The sequence below is a fragment of the Hyposmocoma kahamanoa genome, unplaced genomic scaffold (genome assembly GCF_003589595.1).
Source record: "Hyposmocoma kahamanoa isolate Upper Pololo Valley unplaced genomic scaffold, ASM358959v1 202, whole genome shotgun sequence".
In the NCBI taxonomy this organism is placed as follows: Eukaryota; Metazoa; Arthropoda; class Insecta; order Lepidoptera; family Cosmopterigidae; genus Hyposmocoma; species Hyposmocoma kahamanoa.
Window position 1 is genome coordinate 11,265,706 of NW_020653726.1, and position 21,475 is coordinate 11,287,180.

A 21,475-nucleotide genomic window follows, 5' to 3' on the forward strand; every position below is an offset into this window, starting at 1 on the left:
CCAAATCGCTACTAGCGATTTCTAAGCTCCTCTCTTGATGCGGTTCACAACACTCAAAAGGGGTAATTAAATTAAATTAAAGGAGAATTTACAATAAACTTTTTTTGTATTTTTACATTTTAATGAAAATGCATTGTATAAATATTTACGAAAATAATATGGATAAATGCCATGAAATACCAAGAGTTTATATGTATATACCATTGATTGTGGTTTGTATACTATTCTCTAAAAAAAAGCACACCTTTAAAAAAACTAGTGTCCTTTGACTTTGACTCGTGCTTAGACTATGGAAACCTTAGAGGATGGAAAAAAATAAAAGAAATGGAAACTAATGGCAGGCTTTTGAAGTTACGACTACAAAGATTATTAATTTTATTTTAACTATATTATGAAGAAAAAAACGAAAAAAAATAGCGATGAAGAAAGTTAGAACTATATTCCTTAACTGAAACCAAACTACAAAAGACTTTATCCTGAAAATTCCACTAATTACGAATTCAAAGTTTTTGTTCAAAGTGATAGAAGATAATGTGATTTATGTGAAAGTGAAAACATAAATATTGACTACCGCCGCTTAAAAGACTATGTAAAAAATCGAATAAGTGAACTAAGTTATTTAAGAGAAATTAAAAACAATCTATTAGAACTACAATGGAAAATATTACTGATTATCGCATAATTAAACGAAGACATGACTCAAAGGACTTGTATCTAAGTCAAAACCATTAATAAAAAAAAGGGGCGAATAAGTAGTGTTGCCACCTTAGACTATGGACCACCTTTTATTTTTTTCCATCCTCTAAGGTTGCCACGTTGCCCAAAGAGGAAGTAGTTAAACTTTAAGTAAAAAAGTTGCTAGATTCCAAGAAATTAATTCTGAGTAAAATTGCCTAAAGTGGCTGAACAAAAACATAATTATGGGATTGCGTTTTTAAAAACATAATTTTCTTAATTTTACAAATTATAAATCGAAAAAATAATTATCATCAATATCAATCAAATCATTATCATCTTGTGATATAGAAGGTAAAGCTTTATATTCGCGTTTTTTTTAAATTTTTTACTTTTCTTACTAAAAGAGCTAAATGATTTAACTATCAAATATTTTGTTTTGTACCTAATAATTTCGTAAATCTGAAAAATCTATATAGCTAAAAACTAGCTACAGTGGCAACACTGCGAATAACTGTTTATAATGCAAGGGCTCAGGTCATAAGGAACAATGTTATTGAAATTTGGATTATTATTTATCCACATAGCATTATTTTCAGCTATTACCATCTCATTTCCATTTCATAATTTCCATCTTTCATTGTTTAGATTTACCTATAATATACTACCTACCCTATATTCTTAATCACCATACCAAAATTCCATTTGCTTTTATTTTTATTCCGCTATTTCCTTTCCCCGTTTTTAAATTCCTATTAATATCCAAAATCCCACAAAAAAGTTCCATAACAACAACTGCGACAACAATGATATCTTGAAGTCTCAAGAAGGAAGAAAGTATTGGAAGATTTATCAAAAATTGGCAGCTCAATAGAAATTGCATTTGCATTGCATTGCACAGTGCCAGGAAATAAGAAAAAAAAGTAATTCGCGACGCTACTCGTGCCTAACTTCGCGATAGCGAAGTTACCGTTTGCACATGCGTGTCGTGCATCGCATCGCTATTCGCATCGCCTATCGCACGAATGTGACACCGCGTTTACACTATCGTCGTTTCTACCACTCGACACGAATGTTTCGTCGATTGTCGTTCATTCGTCGAAACAATCGACGATAGTGTAAACGCGGTGTTAAGAAAGAGACGCATTACTACTTTGAAGCGTTGAAGCCTCTCACTCGGCTCGTTTTATATGTAAATAACCATTTAGTATTATTATAACATATATATTTTGTTGTTGGTGTTAGGGCCATTACGATTCGATTTTCATGAAGATCGAAATTGAATACGATCTACCGATTTTTTTATCATTCGTTTCAATGCGATTATTAAGCGAATCGATTCAAAATTAAAGCAAATCGAATCGTTTTAGACCGTACTCATAATTTAAACAAAATTTTCATATTATTAATGATTTCGTCAAGTACAGAAACGGAAAATAAAGTATAGGACAATTAAGTTATATGACATTATTATAATTTTTTTAAGATAATATACAGGTAAGGTAAAAAAGACAATAAAACTTTAACTACTAGAAAGTAAAACTAGGATTTTTGAATTATATGAATCAAATTGAGTCCCCGCGGCAAGGTGCCCAAGATGCTGGCACCGTTTTCCCTTTGTATTGCTATGCTAATGCGTTGGGCAAGGTAGCTGCCGGCCCTTGGGTTTCCCCTATCAGTCAATTAATTTTTTCAATAAAATTTTGTACAGATGAAGAGCACTGGGACCCCACGAGCCAAGGGTTTCGACTCCAAAGGCTGTAAATAGGTAGTCGGAGCCGAGATCCTGGTACTTATTACTTTTTATTCTTTCCGCCAGCTCAGCTGCGGAGCCAGACCTCTTTCTGGCGTGCTGGAGATGTGATGGGGTAAGTGTGTCGGCACATGTGGCGTCCCACACCAATGCCCGGCCCATGCTCCAAGGGATGAGAGTCATTCCGTCCGGGCGTTTGCTATCTGCGATATGCCGCTTGGCTCGAGAATAGCGGGCACGTCAACTGTGGCTAAGGCCCGGCGGTTGATGTCGTTGAGGGCTGCATGACGGGAGATACGGCCGGCGCTCAGATAGCAGGAAAGACCGTGGTGACCCAGAGCACTTACGTCTTTGCCGCAAAGACGACGATGAGGGGAGCAAACTGGGACACCAAGGCGGAGGCCTGCAGCTATGTTATTATTGAAAAGTTTATTAGAATAAAGGATTAGCATTTGCGAAAAGGAAAAAAAAAGTTTACATATTATTGTGGCAATTAAATCATGTAACAAAAGATATTTCACTATTACAAACTTTGAAATGATTTTTATGAGATCAATTCAAGAATATACGATCTGATCCGCGGATCAATTAAGAGGCATTATGATCCACTACGATCCAAAAAATCGATTCAAAGCAAATAATCGTGCATCGATACGTCGTCGTCATTGGTATTTGTTTTTTTTGTACATATATAATGCATCAATGAGAAGGCAAAGGACTGCAGGACTGCAGGCCATACCGTCTAGACCGATGCAAATACTCATTGGTTTTAGGTCAATGAAGTTTTAGGTTTAATTTGATATTTATTAAGCTTGCTTATTGTCATGATTGTAATCAGCTGCGATGAAATCTTAAGCGCCCAGACACACGAAGAGAAAGTGTTCGCGCGGCCGCACCGCGGTCGAAGAGCGGAGTCCGCGGCGGCCGCCACGCGATCGAAGAGTGGAGTCCGCGGCGACTATTAAATAAATAGAGCGTATTTTGCCATGACAGTTCGATCTCTGAACACGTGCACGTGGTCGCTGGGCGGCGGCCGCCGCAGACTTTGCTCTTCGACCGTGCGGGGTGAGCGCGATGAAATTCGTGTCGTATAAACGTGACCAAAGTGTTAAATGTTCAACGATTAATTTCTTCGAGCAATGAATCGATTCTAATTCTGAATCGATTAGTGCGTATAGAAATATCTATTTATGTGGTTTAGAGTATTGATACGGTCTTCTTCATGACCAATTAATAACACAATGATATTTCACGTGAAACTATATAATTTTACTCCAGTTACATACATTTTTTAATACACCCAGTTACGTGAATGGCGCTTGGCGGTGAGAGAACGACTGGTAGCGCGCGGAGCGCGGTCGACAAGAGCACGTCAAGCTTGACAATTTGAGCTTTGGACCATTCTTATCGTAAGCGGCATAGAGTTGGATTTAAATCTTAAGTGTCAAGCTTGACGTGCTCTTGACCCTGTACCAATACGAAAACTGAAAACGCTCAAAATGCTAAAGTGGTATGTAAAATGTGCAGTAAAGGTGATCGCATACTTGTCGGTGCTGAAAGAATCGATCGCGCAGAACGAAACGAAGTTTCTTTAGACCTCGTCTCAGAACAATAACCAAGGCCTCGCACATGCACCGAAAGGATCGATAATTGTTTGCCACATAATATTCCATTGTTTATATCATATAAGCAAGCCAAGTTTAATTTAGGAATCAAAACAGGTTGGCCGTTATATACTTTGATTTTTATTTTAATCAACAAATTATATAAATTGGTCATAACAATGTTAAATATAAATATATTTAGTTATCTATCATTTATAATCGTATCTTCACACACAGATTTATATATATATATATATATATATATATATATATATATATATATATATATATATATATATATAAGGTTCTACAACTTGTAGAGCCAAGTAAAATAAAACAAAGAATAGAAAGGTGACAAGAACAATTACACCGATTGTAAAAAACTTAGTAATTTCTTATTAAAATTGTACATTTTTTGTTAGATTACTGTAACTCTTAACATCTAATTTGAAAGGCACATACTGATTTAAATAACAACATTAAACTTGTATTTAGTTTTTTGGAACTTTGCTCATGTGTTTTAAATAGATACCTATTCGTCATTAAAATTATTGTTATTTTAAGCGTTAGCAACAGCTGCTATTATTTTTTCGTAAATGTCGATTCCTCGCAGAAAGACATCGGCTTCCAAAAACTCATCATGATCGTGCAGCAAAACAGGAGTGTTATTCATTGGAGAGAAGCCTATGGCTGGAATTCCGACTTGACGGACGTACCGACTGTCGGTCCCGCCAGGGAAAATACGCCGATCCAGTTTAAGATTCCTAAAAGGAAAAGTGTTTTCGTTATCAAGTACGACGTGTAGTATATTAAGAATAATAACCATAGGTAATATTAATCGTGTGATAAACTTTGAAATTACTTACAGATTATCTACAGCCGATTTGAAGGCAACCCAGTAGGGATTGGTATTGTCTGTTTTGGTGCACTCGACTTTCTCGTTAAACTGCTCAAATTCGTACGTCACTCCATCGCCAGCCTCTTTACACCACTGTTTGATCTAAGAAGACAAAAATACCCAATACAATATAGTTTATTTCACGAGATGGAATTCTAATTTTCGAATTGAGTCTCGAATTGAATTGATCATATCTTCGAACATTTAAGTACCTACCCATATTTGGTACTTACCATACTCTCGAACTTATTATGGTCAACAGTAACAGCCAAACGAATATCAAATACGACGGTCAGTTTTTCTGGAATCACGTTCGATTGTACACCCCCCTGCAACATTTATTTTTATTTTAAACATCTGTTTATGTTGCCTCAATAGCAATTTCTGCTTCTCAAACGTGTGTTTTCATTCATAGTAGCTTCAGTTAACAACAATATTCCCACTTACCAACTAATAACACCAAGGAAAGGATAGCTTGAAAATAAAAAAACTTTTAAACAAAATTGAACAAAATAAATAAGGTTAGGGCATCCCAGTTAAACATAATAGTTAAGGTGGATTTAATTTGCTTTATCACGTTAAGGTAAAGCTACTTACGTAAATTTGTGTCAGGTTGACTGTAGTAACATCTCCAATGGTCAGTTTAGAATCACTGTCCAATATTTTCTTTTGTTGTTCTATTAAATCCATGAATTTATTTATTACGTATCTTAGCTGTAATAAAATGGCATGCTAACAATGAAAACTTTTCCTGGAAATGTTTAAATTGTCAGTCGCAAGAGTTTATCTACCTTTTCTCCTGCTGTATCCGGTAGCAACAAACTTCCGTGGCCAGGCCGACCTGGGCAGTGAACATGGATTTCTAAAAAAAAACATTTAAAAGTGTTTGTACATTTAAATGTTTTGGATTGCTACAATCAAAATATTATCAAACTGATATTAGGTATATGTGATCTTTATAGTGAATGAGTGCTTACGCCAGATGCTTCTTTCGCCGTTGAAAATAATGAACTCTTCATTCGGACTAGCCATACCCTCATCCAATGCAAATCCAACATTCAGTGCTTTAAAATCTGATGTGTGTACAAATTTCTTCATACCATCATGACCTCCAATTTCTTCATCTAAAAGCAGACACAATAATTATTTACTTATGGCTTATATCGCTTATATTATAAAAAAGAAATTAATTACATTATGGTCAGCTACATCGATAGGTACAGCGGTTTGCGCCACAGCCACGGGCACACAGTTATTCACACGTTTGTGCAGTGCGAAAAATAAAGTATTTACAAAAAAAAACAAAATTGTTTATAAAAACAATACGAATTATGTGCTTTCTAGGTGAGCTGATTTTTATATTTTGTGTTGACCTTTCACTGGTTATTCTGGCACACGTATGTATATTGTAGGGTTCAATATTGATGCATGCATCTGATTGTCATCATATTGGTTGGAACGTTTCTTTTATAATACCAAGGGACGGGACGAACAAGTCGTGGGCCTGGTGGTGGTAAGTGACACGCCTGTTCATAACAGTTGCAGTGCCACTCAGAGCTTTAAACCGCAAAGACCGGAGAGGCATTGTCACCGCTCCCGTCGCCCTGAGACGTAAGTTGACAAGTCCCATATGCCTGTAATTCAGCAGCACCCTTGCCCTTCAAAACCGAAACGCAGTAATGGTCACATTACTGCTTAGCGGCAGAAGCAGGTAGGCAGGCATGTCACAAGCTCTACTGCTACTAAACTTACGTACATAGCAACCAGCTCGCTATAAAGTTTACAAAATATCAAAGATCTATCTTTACTCTATTTTTGTGTCACTTTGCAAAAACAACCAAAAAAGTCCTTCGTTTGGTGATCTTATCATAGTTGGCGAATCTTTAGAGTAAAATAGGACAAAAGATCTCGGTAACGCACGTGGTGTCGGTCAAGATGGCTGGACCAAACGAGATATTCAAATCAAACTGTGTTCATTATTATTATTATTTTTATTATATATATTATTATTATTATTATTATTACTATTTAGTACCTTTACTGACATATTTTCTACCTTTGCGTTAACGGAAACATTAAAGAAATAAAGTGGCCAGCCATTCTGACGTCACATTCAGGTTGGCTGGACCCCTTTACGGTTTTCGTGGTTCTACCAGTATATAATTAACTTTCTTTATATAACTATTTACTACCTAATTTCTACATAAACATACTTTTTTTTCACTATTTTAGGAAGCTTCTATAAAAAGTTATGTAAACAAATAATAATAAAACGCCTTCGTAAAATGTATCTTCTAAAAAGACAGTTTATCTTCTCCGTGTAAAAAAAAAGTACCTACTGAAAAACCGTACCATAAAAAACCACCTGTTGAGTAAATAATTGAATACTAGAATACTGAAAAATAAATTAAGCGCACCCATGACTGGGTAAAATCCGTGTACGCTTTAAGTAAAAGAAGAATTAATGGTTTTATTACCCTATTGTAATAGAAAGGATAAGCCGTTCCAAGAGATAACATTCATCGATCGGTGCAAATAATATTTCTTGAACTTATACCATAATATAATAATTATAGTCACTCCATACAAACGTAGCAGCGCGTTTTGTACGTGTGCGCATCTGCCGCAATCCGTGTAGATACGGAGGACGCCGCGCCGCTGCCGCTGCGTGTGAATGGAGTTACCATACTTCTCTTGTTATGGGACTGAAATGTTTTCACCTAGCCAGTGACGCCGGCACAGGTGATATAGCGAAGCAGGAAGATGTCACTGGGATGACAAAATGTTTACACGATACTATGCTTTGCCAGCACTAGCATGCCAGTGTCCCTGGTGTCAGTCAATGTAGATCAGAGCCATAAGAGTGATGCTAAAGAATTACCAGGTACGAAGCAAATGTACACAGTTCTCTGCAGTTGGACACCACGTTGTTTTAGCTTCCGAATGGCTTCAAGGTACTGCATACCAACACATTTCATATCTTGTGAGCCACGAGCGAAAATTTTGCCATCTTCATCAATGTGTCCACTGAAAGGCGGATATGTCCAACTTTTCTATGGAAGAAATAAACGTATTCAACATAATACCACGCGTTACACGCTACGCGATATTATTTTTCACTTCAAACCATACTTACTTCAAATACCGGTACAACATCCATATGCGAATTTAGAAGTATAGAAGGGAGTTTTGGTTCTATGCCCTCCCATTTCAGGACTACTATAGGTTTGTGAGGAACAACCTCATAAACTTTGATTGGCAATGCAAGCGAGGCAGCTTGCTTCTTCAGAAAATTTACACATTCATCTAAAAACAAACAACATACAGTAAATTTCGTACACGTCTGTAGTTTCATAGTAACCAATAAAATATCATAATCGTGTTTTCTATTGTAGGGTACGATCTGAACTAAGTTGCATTAATTAATTAAATACTAAATCACTTGTTTACCTGAACATCATTATTTTCAAATTTATAAATTGTTCTATACGCATTCATAAGTAACTGACTACGAATAGTACTAGTACTTGTAGCATTAATTATTGTCTGTGCTAATTTAATAAGGAGGAGGTTACGTTCGGCTGTATGTATGTTTTCAGATATCTACATCAATTGTGGACCGATTTTGAAAATTCTTTTTTGTTTCGATTGAAAGAGTGCACTTTCGCGGTGGTCCCGTTGTCACCAAGTCAGAATCTGATGAGGGGATAAAATCAAAGGAAATTCTCAAATTTTATAGGGATGTCCGTGTAGCGTGTATTCACCAATTTCTCCATCAATTGCGGACCGATTTTGAAAATTCTTCTTTTGTTTGAAAGGGTATACACTCGAAGTGGTCCTTGATGTTGTTCTGGGTTCGTTTCGGCTGTCACAAATGACTAATTATTTTCCGTAAATAAAAGTCGACTTTTCACTTGACAATACGTGTCATCAACAAATCACCGTCACCATGACAACCAGAAAAGAAACTATAAAATGTACAAAGGAGTCCGTAACAGACCCTTTGTCACCAAGAAGTCAGAATCTGATGAGAGGATCCCATGGAAATCGAAAAAAGCCGTTAAGCAAATTCTTGAAGTAGGTTTTTGTTTTGCAATGAAAAAGTTACAATTATCCAAAATACACTCTGGGTAATATTATACCGAAATTGAACATTCGAAATTCAAATAAACAAGATGGCAGTCATACAATTACTGACGTCTTTTATCTGAGAATGTAAGAGATAGGTCGGTGCTTGAAGAAATATCATAGGAGGCGATAAGGGTCAAGTACCAGTCGCATTTCTAAATCACACATAAGGGTGAAATTTTTTACATTTTTTTTTAAGTTCATAAAAACAGCGAGTCAAATTATTAATAAAATAACTTGCAGCTTTTATACTACTAAATGTTCTACGCTTTAAGCTATTTATACAGTGGAATAGACATAATAATGTAATTGTATGTATAGATAGATGTATCACTAGAAATAAATACCTTAAATTAATTTCAACTTCTCGAGCACAAAAATGTACCCTTGCAATGCAATTCGTGCCAATTGTAAACCTAGTTCATTTCAGAAGAGCTAGCAATCTGTGCGGGGAATAAAATAATTGACTCATCGCCCTAGTCTCAATTGCATGTCCCACGTCCATAGTTGAATGTGTTATATCCTTTTTAAACTTGTTAATATACTGGCCTCTAACATTACTTCCTGTCCTGGGGCGTATGGAAACTTTACGAACTGTATATGCTTAAGTAATGTTTCATCTTTTGTCTGTTACCCAATATCCCAAGTTAGGTCTTATTGCTAATAGGGCACGTAATAAATGGGCAGCATTCGACGGTTTTTCCATACAAAAAGCACGATTAGTATGAGTTGCCTTTCGCATCCTTTCGCAATGATAGCGTTGCATCGTCTTATCTTGACAAGGCGGTAAGTCACGATCTTGTTTTGCCATAATTTACCGAGAAAAGCTCAAGTTAATCAAATTATGCGGTGATAATTAATTGCGTAATAATACTTTGTTATATTATACAATATGGCGCCCGGTAAAATGATAAGCCCGGCAAACACCATTCAATTCGAACATAAAAAAATACTTTAGATAGTGGATTTTGATAAATTATCGAATTATTTTGTGATTATCAACACTGACAGAATCTCTGTTGAACAGTAAATCTATTACAATATACATAAATGTATAAATATATAACAATCATTGTAATGTAGGTTTGTAAATGAATATTCGATTAGGTAAACCCTTGCATCGTTCTACCATTTTGGTATTATAATAATCTTATTCTGTGTCCAAAAGGTATAAGTTTTATTAATAGCTCAATTTTACTGTCAAAATTCATCGTAATATACAAACTGTAAGGGTTGATTTAACTTGAAAGTGGGCGAAAATAATCTTAAGTTTCTATTACAAGTGTTTGCTCTCAAGAAAATCGAGGCCCACATACGCTAACGACCAAGATAAATGTTAATTTGTAGAGATGAATACGTAACAAAGATCAAAGTATATCTTATTAAAAAAATATTAAATGTACACTAATTTTATGAAGTTTCTCACCGTAATTGACGTCAGGTTGGACACTTGGTATCTTCAAGTATTCAATGAAGTTTTGAATTGCTGAGTTGTTAGCGTATTTTGCCGCCATAGTGTAGCGTTCACGGGAAGCACTGCAATAAAAATGAAATGCTTCGCTTTGTAACTATCGCTAAAGTACCTAATGTACTAGTGGTTGCTACCTATAATTGAAGTCTGAGGGCGCGTTTCCATTACGTCGTGACGACAGATAGTCGTAAAGTTTAAAGTGTCGTGGCTTGTATATTAAATGAATTTGTTTACGTATAGTATAGTCAAGAGCACATCAAGCTTGACACTTTGGACTCTGGACCGTTCTCATTGCAAGCGGCATAGAAAATTATATTTAAATTATAAGTTTAAATAATAAAATATTGAATTTAATTAAACCTTTAGCGTCAAGCCTGACGTGCTCTTGACCCTGTACAACACGATTAACTGTCGTTCACGACTTTTTTGACGTTTCGACGACAGACAAAACAATGTGAAGAGCTAGAACGACAGTCATACGACGATATATAAAACTTCACGATAAAAATGTGACGACAGATAAGCGCAGCTACTATTGTGGTCTCGTTTTATTTATCGTTGTTTCATATCTGCAAACGGCAAGGCTGCTGTAAAATGATAAATTGTTGTAACGATCCAGTGGGAACAGCTGTCGTAAAACGATATAAAAAAAAACCACGCCACAGTCACGGCAGATAGTCGTGATATGAGAAGATGCGGTCTAATTTGTTCTCTGTCCGACATCCATTCGAAACAATTACTGTCAAATAAGTAAAACTTGATCAAATTAAAAAAGGCGTGACGCGAATGAAGCTTCATACTTGACATTGTCTTTTAATTTGGTCGAGTATTACTTCTTTGACAATAATTGTTTCGAACGAATGTCGGACCGCGAACGACAGTAGACCCCCAGGCTAGACGCGACAGTCGTCCAACGATAAATAAAACGTTACGACATAATGGGAACGCCCCCTGACACTGACATAATATATTTATCTAAAGCCGTGTGTGTATTTGGTGTCTGATAGAACAAATTACATAAGGAAAACTTTGTGTATCTAGGTATGTACATAAGTAGAGTACACAAGACAACATTATATTAATTATACTCCATAAAATTTTGTAGAGCGGGGCGAAGTAGCTACAACTGACGACACAAGGTAGGTAATAAGTAGTAAATTTGAAAACGTCGTAACTCCGTTTTTGGACGAAATATCATTTTGCTCGCAATATCGGACAATTAAAGTTTAAAATATAATATCTAGATCTTTTTTATTTATAAAATGAAAGTATAATACTTCGATTGCAATCTAATTATTTCTAAAAATTCTGTTATTTGTGCCTATTCAATAGTTCACATTAATGGACGTACGAGGTTTACAAATTTAGCCGACAATATCGAGCTACACATTAATGGATCTTCTTTCGTTCACTGGAGGCGATATTCGAACAAAAGTGAATAGCTTGATGTGCTTGAATCTTAGAACTAAGTCCAAAGTCATGGTACCACGATTTGGTTTAACTACGGTAAACGATTCTTTTATAGGGAACTGGGGCCTTACCATGAACTCTTATTACAGTTCAGTATAGGTTCGTAACGATAAAGAAGCGGGATGGTGATATACACTTCAAGTAGCGCTGTCTCACAACGATTTATTTTAGGTACTAAACTGAATCGTAATAAGAGTTCATGGTATACGTTGTTACTGTATACGTTTTTACATAGGACGCACTATAAGTTTCCGGAAGTTTTCACTTACATAAACAATATTTAAAAAGTAATTACAACCTTTGAAAATGAAACTCTTTGGCTGTAGAATACAGTTTGTAGTATCTGTATAATATGACTGTTACTTGTTTTTACATTGTGGCGTTATTTTAGAAATTGGTTGTCTACATTACCATGGATTTAACTCGTGAAAATTTTCGTAGTATGATTTTCTAAGTGTAATTTAACAACTCAGCGGACCTTTGCTCGGCTTCAAACTGCTTTTGGCGATGAAGCACCATGCAAGACGACTATTTATAGCTAGTTTGCAGAATTCAAACGCGGTCGTGTGAATATCAGTGACGAATTTCGTAATTGTCGCCCGTCCACTGCTGTAAACAACAAAAACATCGATGCTGTGCTCCGTATGATCAAAACAGACAGGTATGTGACATACCATGAGAATCGGGCATCTTTAGGCATAAACATGAGTCAAATACAATCAATACTACACAAACATTTGGGTGTGAAAAAGCTGTGCTCTCGGTGGATACCACACAATTTGACTGAGGCTCAAAAAACGGATAGCTCACTTGGTGCAATGCCATGCTTACCAGATTCAACGAAGGGGCGTCAAATTTGGTGTGGGACATAGTAACATTTTTTTTTAAATAACGCAAAAAAATAAACATTTTCCGCGCGCGCGGCGTTTCGTTCATTTTTTTTTACGAAAATGTTTATTTTTTTGCGTTATTACAAAAATTTTTCCCAGTATTCAATTAAACAGCACAAATTAATACGTAATTGTAAATTTTTTTATTTTCGAACAATTATTTTTTGTTCCAAAAAAATAACGAAACGCAAAAAAGGACGCCATGTTGTTTGTTGTTGTTTACTTTACTTGCTTTACTGTTTGATGTATGCATCAATTAGGATTTTGCATTTTTGCCTGGTTTTAGGTTAAATTTAGTTTCTCGTATAACCTGTACGTATAACACAGGAAGTGGGGTCAGAGGGGGTTTGGGGGTGGGTTTTTCCCGCTAGGGGTGCGGGAGGAGGGGTTTGCCCCGCTCTTTGGTGCAAAAATATGATTTTTTGAGGTTATTTTTTTCGAATTTTCAAAAATTAATATCTCGAAAACTATTATCTTCCTAACTTTGAAACTTTGCACGAAGGGTCCCCTCCCCTCTCCCCTTCCCCCCACCCCCCCTCCCAACCCTCAAATCGTGCGATGGTAATGTACAGTCCTTCCACAAAATGTTCTTTTAATAATATATTGATAATATTTCGTTATGTTGGTAAAATTCAGTGACTGTGTGAAAATGTTTATAATATTTATCAAGGTTGATCATGGAAACAAGTTAGTAAACAAAGAACATGTTAAGCACTTTCAACGAAGATTGTATAAAAAATAAAGTACAATTTACTTACCTGAGCACTCTGCCCCCAATTAATATGCAAATAAAAGAAATACATGAAATAATCAGAAAATGTAAGTTTTATAGTTCTCATATACCGTATTAGCATCACTTTTATTACAGCTGATATCATGGACTTGACAATCGTGACATTAAACAGCTGATCCATTTGACAAGTAGCGCCGCCGTAGACGACGGCGGCGCGCAGGCTTTTTATTTTCGTCTCGCTAGACATCGAAAGGGTCCGATCTGTAAAAAGGATTTCGCTGACTTCAAAGATGTACGTTTAATACATTCAACTCGACGAACTTATATTATGTATATTACGTCATTTTATGTTATTGTTTTATCTAACAGCATTAAATGATGTTAACTCCATAAGTTAGCTGTTGTTGACTGCAACAAACGCAACACGTTTTTTGTTTTTTTTTTTTATTAATGGTTTTGGCTTGGATACGAGTCCTTTGAGCCATGCCTTCGTTTAATTATCGAATACTCAGTAATATTTTCCTTTGTAGTTCTAATAGATTGTTTTCAATTTCTCTTAAATAAATTAGTTCACTTATTCAGGTTTTTTGCATAGTATTTTAAGCGGTGGGAGTCAATATTTATGTTTTCATTTTCACTTATATCACAATAATTTCTATCACTTTAAACAAAAACTTTGAATTCGTAATTAGTGGAATTTTCAGGATAAAGTCTTTTGTAATTTAGTTTAAGATAAGTAATATAGTTCTAACTTTCTTCATCACTATTTCTTTCTTGGTTTTTTCTTCATAAAACATAAAATAAAATTAATAATCTTTGTAGACTGTAGTTGCAACTTCAAAAGCACGCTATTTTTCCACATTATTTATTTATTTATAAAGCATTGGCTTCAGAGCCATCAGCATAATGGTAACAAATAATCAAGAAACGCACAACGTAATGTACATAAACTAAAAATTAATTCGTGTAAAAAATGTACTATTCGACCATTTCTCTCTTACAGGATTTTCCACACGTTGCTGTTTTTGTTCTTTCGTCTAAAAAGATAGGCTAGGTTCAAACGTTATACTGCCTCGCCTTTAGTGGCGATCTAACGTCTTTATTAAAATTCTGCAAATTGACGTTTTTAGTAGGTAATACTTTTTCTACTGTAATGGCAAGTCTATATATTTTTTACCGTCATGATAAACGTAAAATATGCGGAATTATACGAAGACGCTTTTAATTTTCCGTCGGTGATGCATGTTGTCGTTGTCATGACGTTTATAGTAAATAATTGATTGGACACACCGTTGTATTAAAAAAATTGTGAATGTACGTACGTACACATATATATATTGGTATATCGATATAGTCGTAATCGATGTAGTCCGTCAAATCGATATGGAGAGTATTATACACGTGCAACACTAAACTTCAGTAACGTTCGCGGGATTCGCTCTGGACCTTTTGGAGGGAAAAGTGTCGTTTTTATTTTGACTTTCAATTATTTTGTGAAATCTAGTTTAAAGTGGAATAGGATAGTGCTATTGTGCCTTAATCGAAGATTAAAACGCGAAATTATACGAATCTCGAACTAAAATACCCGTATCGGCCCGTTCTAAGGAATCCCGAGTCAATCCAAGCACGCCGCCACAAATTGCCTATCCTCTTTGTGGCGGCCATATTTACAGAAAAACTTATTTTTATGTTTTCGGCTGCCGGACTTTATTTCCATGGCCAGCAATAAATTAAAAAGAAAAAGTAACGTTCGCGTCGTGTCAAATACTGTCAAATATCTCCTGTCTCTGTCTGTCACTCAAATGTTTCTGTCTGTCGGTGTGTGGTGTATTACAGTTCGGAGTGGTATTCGTTACTTTTGATTTTTGTTTGGATTTTCTTCAGTTTTCTTCGACATGGATGATGAATATTACCGTTTAACTTCTGAACTGGACGCTAGAGAAATATTAAGATATTTAAACAATTTGGGCATTCATAATATTAGTGGAGAAGTTCTAAAGTATTTCATCACAGGTACGGTTTTTTATTGCTACGTTTTACCGCCTATTTACGTATAAATTTGTAGTAAAGCAGTGGTCAATTTATAATTACAGATCTAAAGAAGCTTATTAAGTACGATATAGCAAAGAGGTACAAGAAAGATACTGAAGAATATGAATCTCAAGGTGTTGAAAGATTGCATAGCGCGAGTACATTTTGTTCACGATTACGATCAATAAGTAGCAGTAACACTATTCCACAATGTTCTAAACAATGCCAGAAGGGAAGGCAGCCTTTAAAAATGAGGAATGTACATTCTGCACCAGTATTAGGACAGCAAACAAAGACTCAAGAGGAAAAGTTGCCAAGGCGAGCATGCTCTTGTATTAGGGAAGAGAAAAAAGCTGAAAAAATACCTAAAGAAACCAAGGAAACTATCCATTCCAATACTAACTGTAAGTAAAATATAATACTAGATAATAAGCAACTTAATAAAAATGTCATTAAGAGATATTAAAGTTAATTTTTTTTGTATTTTTAGTGATAAAAGTACCAAAACAGCCAGTAAAAAAGAAATGTGACCCAGTGTCACTGTACCACTACTACACATCATTATGGGATAAATACAAATCAAATGTACCAGGAGAAAATGACTGGGCAGAGCTCAGATGGAGTATACGACAAAGAATGGCTGGTAGTACAGCATCTACAGGCAATAAGGTAAGTTGAAAACAAATTGATGGCTTTCAAGAATAGTGGTTGATTTCAAAACATCTCATTCATAAGGAAGACAGTTAAATAAAGTGAGGGTTATTTAGTCCACATGGCGTAAAAGCCCAACAAACTATAGTTGCAAAGTGATTATTTTAACCAATGGAAAGTTCAGTATTTTATTCGCAACAAAAAGAACATAACATCATCGTGGAGTGAATACCTCATATGTGATTTCTATGTAATTTTTCCGGACAAAGATAAAAATGTGTAAAATGTAGTAAATGTAATGATGTTTGTGTTAGAATTTTAATTAGTTAGATTATACCTGTTTCAGATACTATATTACTTTAATAATATACTTCAACAAGAAGTTTAAAGTTAACAAAAATCAGTAAAAACAAACAATGTGAAAATGTGTATGTCAGGTTTTCACTCTTAAGGTGATGATAAGCACTTATTGAACATATCAATGGTAAAATTGCAAAAGTAACGGTTTTGCTTTGGGCCACTATTCTTAATAAGCAGCGGATTGCAGAAAATAAATTTTCAAAATCTGTACTTAACAGATCTTATTGAAAGAATTTTCTAGGTGTGAAGATTGTTTTAACTCTGTTTAATAACAGACAAAAGCAAAGTACAGTTAGTTATTATGGACAACTAAGAGTCCATCATAACATGAAAAATTTTAAACCAATTTTTATTTTATTATAAACACAAGTTACTAACTGAGACACATAGCTGTATAAATGAATGATAATTAGAAATTTTTTGATTGATTGGACACTTTTGGATTGAATTGTCATGTGTGTCTTGTATGCTTTATAGTGATAAAATAATTTGACAGACGTACCAATTACTTGGCCTCTTATTAGGGAATTCCATGTATTATATGATCACCAGAGTAATAAAATTAACTCCAGGGCAATACTTACAAACACAACACTCAACAAGGAACTCAATTTAGAAAAGCTCATTTCCCAAATTGATCCAGTCAGGAATCAAACTGGTGATCTCCTACACACACAGTGTACACTACAGTCTTTGCGATTGTCAAATAATATCATTTACTTGTTTTCAGGGCTCGGAACAAAGGCTTCGGGGAAAAGGTGATTTAAAGAAATGACAATCAATTTATTGGAGATTGTTATGGACATAATCTTCAAAGAGAAAACATGTTGCTTATGTTAATTTTGAAATAAAAACATTGACTTTTTATAACATTTATTTTATTAATATTTTTCAATATACTATTTAGTGTATTGGACAAGAACACTGATAAAATGAAAATGATAAAAAATGGTCAGGATAAAAACATAATTGCCATATTATTATATTGTGTATATATTTTAAAATACTATTTACTGCTTTCTATGTATTAGCTTTTTAATGTATCTTCTGATTTTCCTCAATAAACATTCCTCCCCATGTAATTTTGAGGGGTCAGTGTTCTTTTCACAACAGTTAAAATAAAACTACACTTGGCTTAATTTAAATGCAGCCTCTTTGTCTCTAGTAATAGAATTTAGATGATGTAAAATGCGTTCTTCAATTTTCTCTGCAGCTCTCATAGTAAGGACTAGGGTATCATGTTTCAGCATTGAGTATACATTCAGGCCATACACAGGTATAATATTGACATGCGGCAGACTATCAGTGGCTGCTATTACATTTTGTGGGGCATAGTCAGTGCTGAAATGGAAACAAAAAACAATATATTAAAACAGTCCTGGAATCGAGGAGCGTCTGAACATAATTTATCCAACTTGAACTGCTAAATCTTTCTTAAAAATACATTGCAAATGCACAAAGCGAAAAGAGATTAGAAGAAATATGAATTGAAATTTACCAGATTTATCACTGTTTGTTTTGAAGCTCCTCATTATACATAAAACGTAATGCCACACTACTGTATCACACTATCACAGTATGAGCTCATAAGTATGCTACTTACTCATCAACAAGTAACACTGAAGGTCCCCAATTCCTCTTTTCAATCAACTGTGCTAAATATTCAGGTTCATCTGATGGTAATTCTAAATCCCTCACAACATGGAGATCGTCTTGTGCTAACTTTGCAGACAGAGTTGCTGTTAATCCATATATTCTCAAATGAAATGGCAACATGAAGAAATGAGTTTTGCCCGAGCGTGGACCGTGAACTACTCCGCCGCCTCTGAATAAAGGAGATCTAATAGACCCATGTCGGGCTCTGCCTAATCCTTTCTGAGGCCAAGGCTTTCGTCCACCACCTTTCACTTCCGCTCTCGTTTTCGTATGGGCCCAAGACACCCACCTATACTTCCTCTGCCACACAATATTACGATGAATAACGTCTATCCTAGGCATAGAGGCATATACAGTTGGATGTAACTCAAACAACCCCAGTTTTTTCTCTTCGATCGTATCCAAGTTTTCAATCCACACTTCACGTGGTTTTGTGTATTGTGGTGGGAATTTCCAATCCTTTTGGGTTATAGTCAAAGAATCATTTGTGTTTGGAACAGATATAGCATTAGAGGCCACTGAAGAGAATATACGAATTTGCGGAGCCACATTGATGTGGAGCCTTTTAATTGCACTTATTAGTAGGGAAGTCATGCTTGCTTGCTTATTTATTTAATATCTAATAATATACAACTAGAATTATTTGGTAATTAAATAAAACTGCTAAATAAACCGAGACTGCTGCAGAGAATTGTCAAAATTTTTAGGTTATAATTTTATTCAAAGTGTGTTTGTTACTCATTCAGCCTCATTGAATGTCTGCTTGATTTGGTACAGATACCTATTTAAAATGAACTGTATTATTGAAAAAAATCTAGTATACTTTAGTTTTTATATTTTCCGAAAGAACGCCATGTCAAGGTGAACAGATTTTTATGCATGGCGCATTAGCACCAGCGTTGAGCGGATAGAGCTCGAATATTTAAAGTCCAATCATAATTTTAGTAGAAACATTAAGTTTTCTGTAAAACTAACTAACGGTACCAGTAGGTATGAGTTGTCGCTCCGTGTATCGTATACACGCCCGGTTTACACTTTTATGTGTAATGTAAGGCGGCAAATGCAAAATTAAAAACATTGTATGCTGTGTAAAAAAATGAAATATCCTTCTGGTGTGCTTAAAAGTGCTTCCTTGGACTGTGTATCTCCATTAAGGGTGTACTGCATCGTCATCTGATATTAAAGGGACATATGACAGTCTCTGTTGACGCGTGCAACATCCAGCACGTATCCAGGTGACTCTCAGCGCCGAAATATAATGCCAAATTCAAGTATACAAGTCATGAAGGTTTTTGTTAGGACAGGTTATTGTCGAATGTCAGTCATGGTGATAATGTCTAGTCATGGAAGATAATTATACTGTAAGGTTACATCTATGAGTCAGCAAGAGGAGAGCAAGATTAGGGTCATTGTATTCAATTACTAGATGATACTGGGTCGATGCGCAAATACCTTATTGGATCTGAGTAAATGCTTAGTGTCAGGCTTAATGGGCTCGTGTGCCAATACTACTGAGTCGATGCACCTGTATTGAAACTTAATTTTAATGTGTTATTTCTTTGCAATTGAAAGTTCCATGTATAAGGTTCAAATTAAAGCAAACGGTTATGATTACTTAAATTATTGGATGTTTTTCTTGAACGAAACCTAATCTGTAAAAAGTTAAGGTCTCTAGTTAATTTGAATTGAAAGCGTTTCCCAAAAAAGCGTCTGTTTTCGCAAAACGAGAATGACTCCGAACTTTGGACATAAAAACGTATTTGTAGTTTCACTACGTTAGGAAAGTTTTTTTTTATAAAAAAATAGGTGCGCATTTGACCTCCATCTCACACGATGGAAAGTGACGATGAGGTCGACGACGTAGCATGTACACCTAAATAATGGCTTTTTTTTTCACTCTCGCCTTGAAGATCCAAGCTATATATAGCCTTCGGAGAATATGCCCGCAGGCAGAGAATTCCATTCCTTCGCCGCTAGCCATATAAATCTGGAAAACAAGCGCTTCGTGAGAATAATATATAATAGTAGGAATAAATCCCGAGGGAGATAGAGAGTTTCGATCGACAGCTAGCAAGAACAACAAAGCGGCGGGCGATGTTGGAATCACTACACAGCTTCTGAGAGCAGGCGCCAAGCCGATACTTAAAGTCCTCTAGAAGCTTTTCATTTCTGTCATCGTCGAAGGTCAAACGCCGAAGGCATGGGGCAGAAGCGAGGTCGTCCTGTTCTTCAAAAAGGGTGATAAAACAATCTTGAAGAACTGTCGGCCAATCTCGCTTCTGAGCCATATCTATAGGTTGTATTCGAGAGTTATCACAAATCGTCTTGCTCGCAGATTTGACGATTTCCAACCTCCCGAACAAGCCGATTTCCGAAAGGGTTATAGTACCATAGACCACATCCATACGCTGCGGCAGGTTATGCAGAAAACCGGGGAGTATAACCGGCCACTTTGCTTAGCGTTTGTGGATTATGAGAAGGATTGATTCGATCGAGACCTGGGCGGTGCTGCAGTCTCTCCAAAGGTGCCAAGTAGACTATAGGTATATCGAGGTGTTAAGGTACTTATACAAAAACGCCACTATGTCAGTCTGATTACAGGATCAGAGCTCTAATCCTATCCAGTCCAGTCCAGTTACGTAAGTCTAACTTTGAGAAAGAGATCTCTCGTCGAATCCAACTAGGATGGGCAGCGTTCGGGAAACTACAAACAATTTTGCGTCCAAATTACCTCAGTGGACTTGTGTGTTATCGTGTGTATGTCGTGGAGACCGTTGCGGCAGGCCTATACCCAGCAGTGGGCGTCGTATGGCTGAATGATGAATCGTAATCGAGATGAGGGTAGTCGTCGACAGCGAAAGACGGTAGACAGACGACAGACAGAGTATCTGTTCTTCAAACTGTCATCTGCCGCTGGCCAGTCAACCTGTGACGGTGGATCGTGTAACCGTTCCGAAATATCGGGAAAATATATAAAGAAATCGTATCGTCGAAACCTGTAATTAGTGATTATCACACAATATTAAAACGCCCAGGAACAATGACTTTCGGGTGTCACATTCACTAAGTACTTAATTACACACCGCCATTGAGTCATGCTGGATTGTTTTTAATTGAATTGAAGATTGTTTTCAAACATTGTCTTCATGAGTCAT

At 35.8% G+C, this 21,475-nt stretch overlaps 3 protein-coding genes across 5 annotated transcripts; 1 reads left to right on the top strand and 2 right to left on the bottom strand.

Moving 5' to 3' along the window:
• Positions 1 to 4,327: 4,327 nt before the first annotated feature.
• On the bottom strand, positions 4,328 to 13,944 carry LOC113226791 (aminoacylase-1-like). 3 transcript variants are annotated; one of them, XM_026459538.1, is made up of 10 exons: positions 13,733 to 13,944; positions 10,485 to 10,594; positions 8,067 to 8,236; positions 7,812 to 7,983; positions 5,908 to 6,054; positions 5,722 to 5,792; positions 5,528 to 5,644; positions 5,164 to 5,259; positions 4,899 to 5,032; positions 4,328 to 4,796 (listed from the first exon to the last, which is right to left on the bottom strand). In XM_026459538.1, exons 1-10 carry the CDS (start codon positions 13,867 to 13,869, stop codon positions 4,592 to 4,594), a joined length of 1,359 nt encoding a protein of 452 aa, XP_026315323.1. In that variant the 5' UTR covers positions 13,870 to 13,944; the 3' UTR covers positions 4,328 to 4,591. The 3 variants fall into 3 exon arrangements, with proteins under 3 accessions (XP_026315323.1, XP_026315325.1, XP_026315324.1); XM_026459540.1 differs by having other exon boundaries at positions 13,648 to 13,874; XM_026459539.1 differs by lacking the exon at positions 13,733 to 13,944 and adding an exon at positions 12,478 to 12,523.
• LOC113226793 (hydrolethalus syndrome protein 1 homolog) lies at positions 13,439 to 17,527 on the top strand. The gene is made up of 5 exons (XM_026459541.1): positions 13,439 to 13,450; positions 15,507 to 15,635; positions 15,716 to 16,057; positions 16,144 to 16,322; positions 17,395 to 17,527. The coding sequence occupies exons 2-5, from the start codon at positions 15,518 to 15,520 to the stop codon at positions 17,437 to 17,439; spliced, it is 684 nt and encodes a 227-aa protein (XP_026315326.1). The 5' UTR covers positions 13,439 to 13,450; positions 15,507 to 15,517; the 3' UTR covers positions 17,440 to 17,527.
• A 63-nt stretch (positions 17,528 to 17,590) lies between these two features.
• On the bottom strand, positions 17,591 to 18,994 carry LOC113227019 (39S ribosomal protein L4, mitochondrial). Its single transcript, XM_026459877.1, has 2 exons — positions 18,268 to 18,994; positions 17,591 to 18,005 (listed from the first exon to the last, which is right to left on the bottom strand). Exons 1-2 carry the CDS (start codon positions 18,912 to 18,914, stop codon positions 17,789 to 17,791), a joined length of 864 nt encoding a protein of 287 aa, XP_026315662.1. The 5' UTR covers positions 18,915 to 18,994; the 3' UTR covers positions 17,591 to 17,788.
• Positions 18,995 to 21,475: the final 2,481 nt, after the last annotated feature.

Bases quoted from the DNA above. Each gene is read 5' to 3' on its own strand.
- LOC113227019 (XM_026459877.1), bottom strand. From the start codon at position 18,914: ATGACTTCCCTACTAATAAGTGCAATTAAAAGGCTCCACATCAATGTG. The intron at 18,006-18,267 runs GTAAGTAGCATA...TTTCCATTTCAG, and splicing joins TCAGTGTTACTTGTTGATGA to CACTGACTATGCCCCACAAA.
- LOC113226791 (XM_026459538.1), bottom strand. From the start codon at position 13,869: ATGTCTAGCGAGACGAAAATAAAAAGCCTGCGCGCCGCCGTCGTCTAC. The intron at 5,793-5,907 runs GTAAGCACTCAT...GTTTTTTTTTAG, and splicing joins CGGCGAAAGAAGCATCTGGC to AAATCCATGTTCACTGCCCA. The intron at 5,260-5,527 runs GTAAGTAGCTTT...TAAATGTTGCAG, and splicing joins TCAACCTGACACAAATTTAC to GGGGGTGTACAATCGAACGT.
- LOC113226793 (XM_026459541.1), top strand. From the start codon at position 15,518: ATGGATGATGAATATTACCGTTTAACTTCTGAACTGGACGCTAGAGAA. The intron at 16,058-16,143 runs GTAAGTAAAATA...TTGTATTTTTAG, and splicing joins TATCCATTCCAATACTAACT to TGATAAAAGTACCAAAACAG. The intron at 16,323-17,394 runs GTAAGTTGAAAA...ACTTGTTTTCAG, and splicing joins CAGCATCTACAGGCAATAAG to GGCTCGGAACAAAGGCTTCG.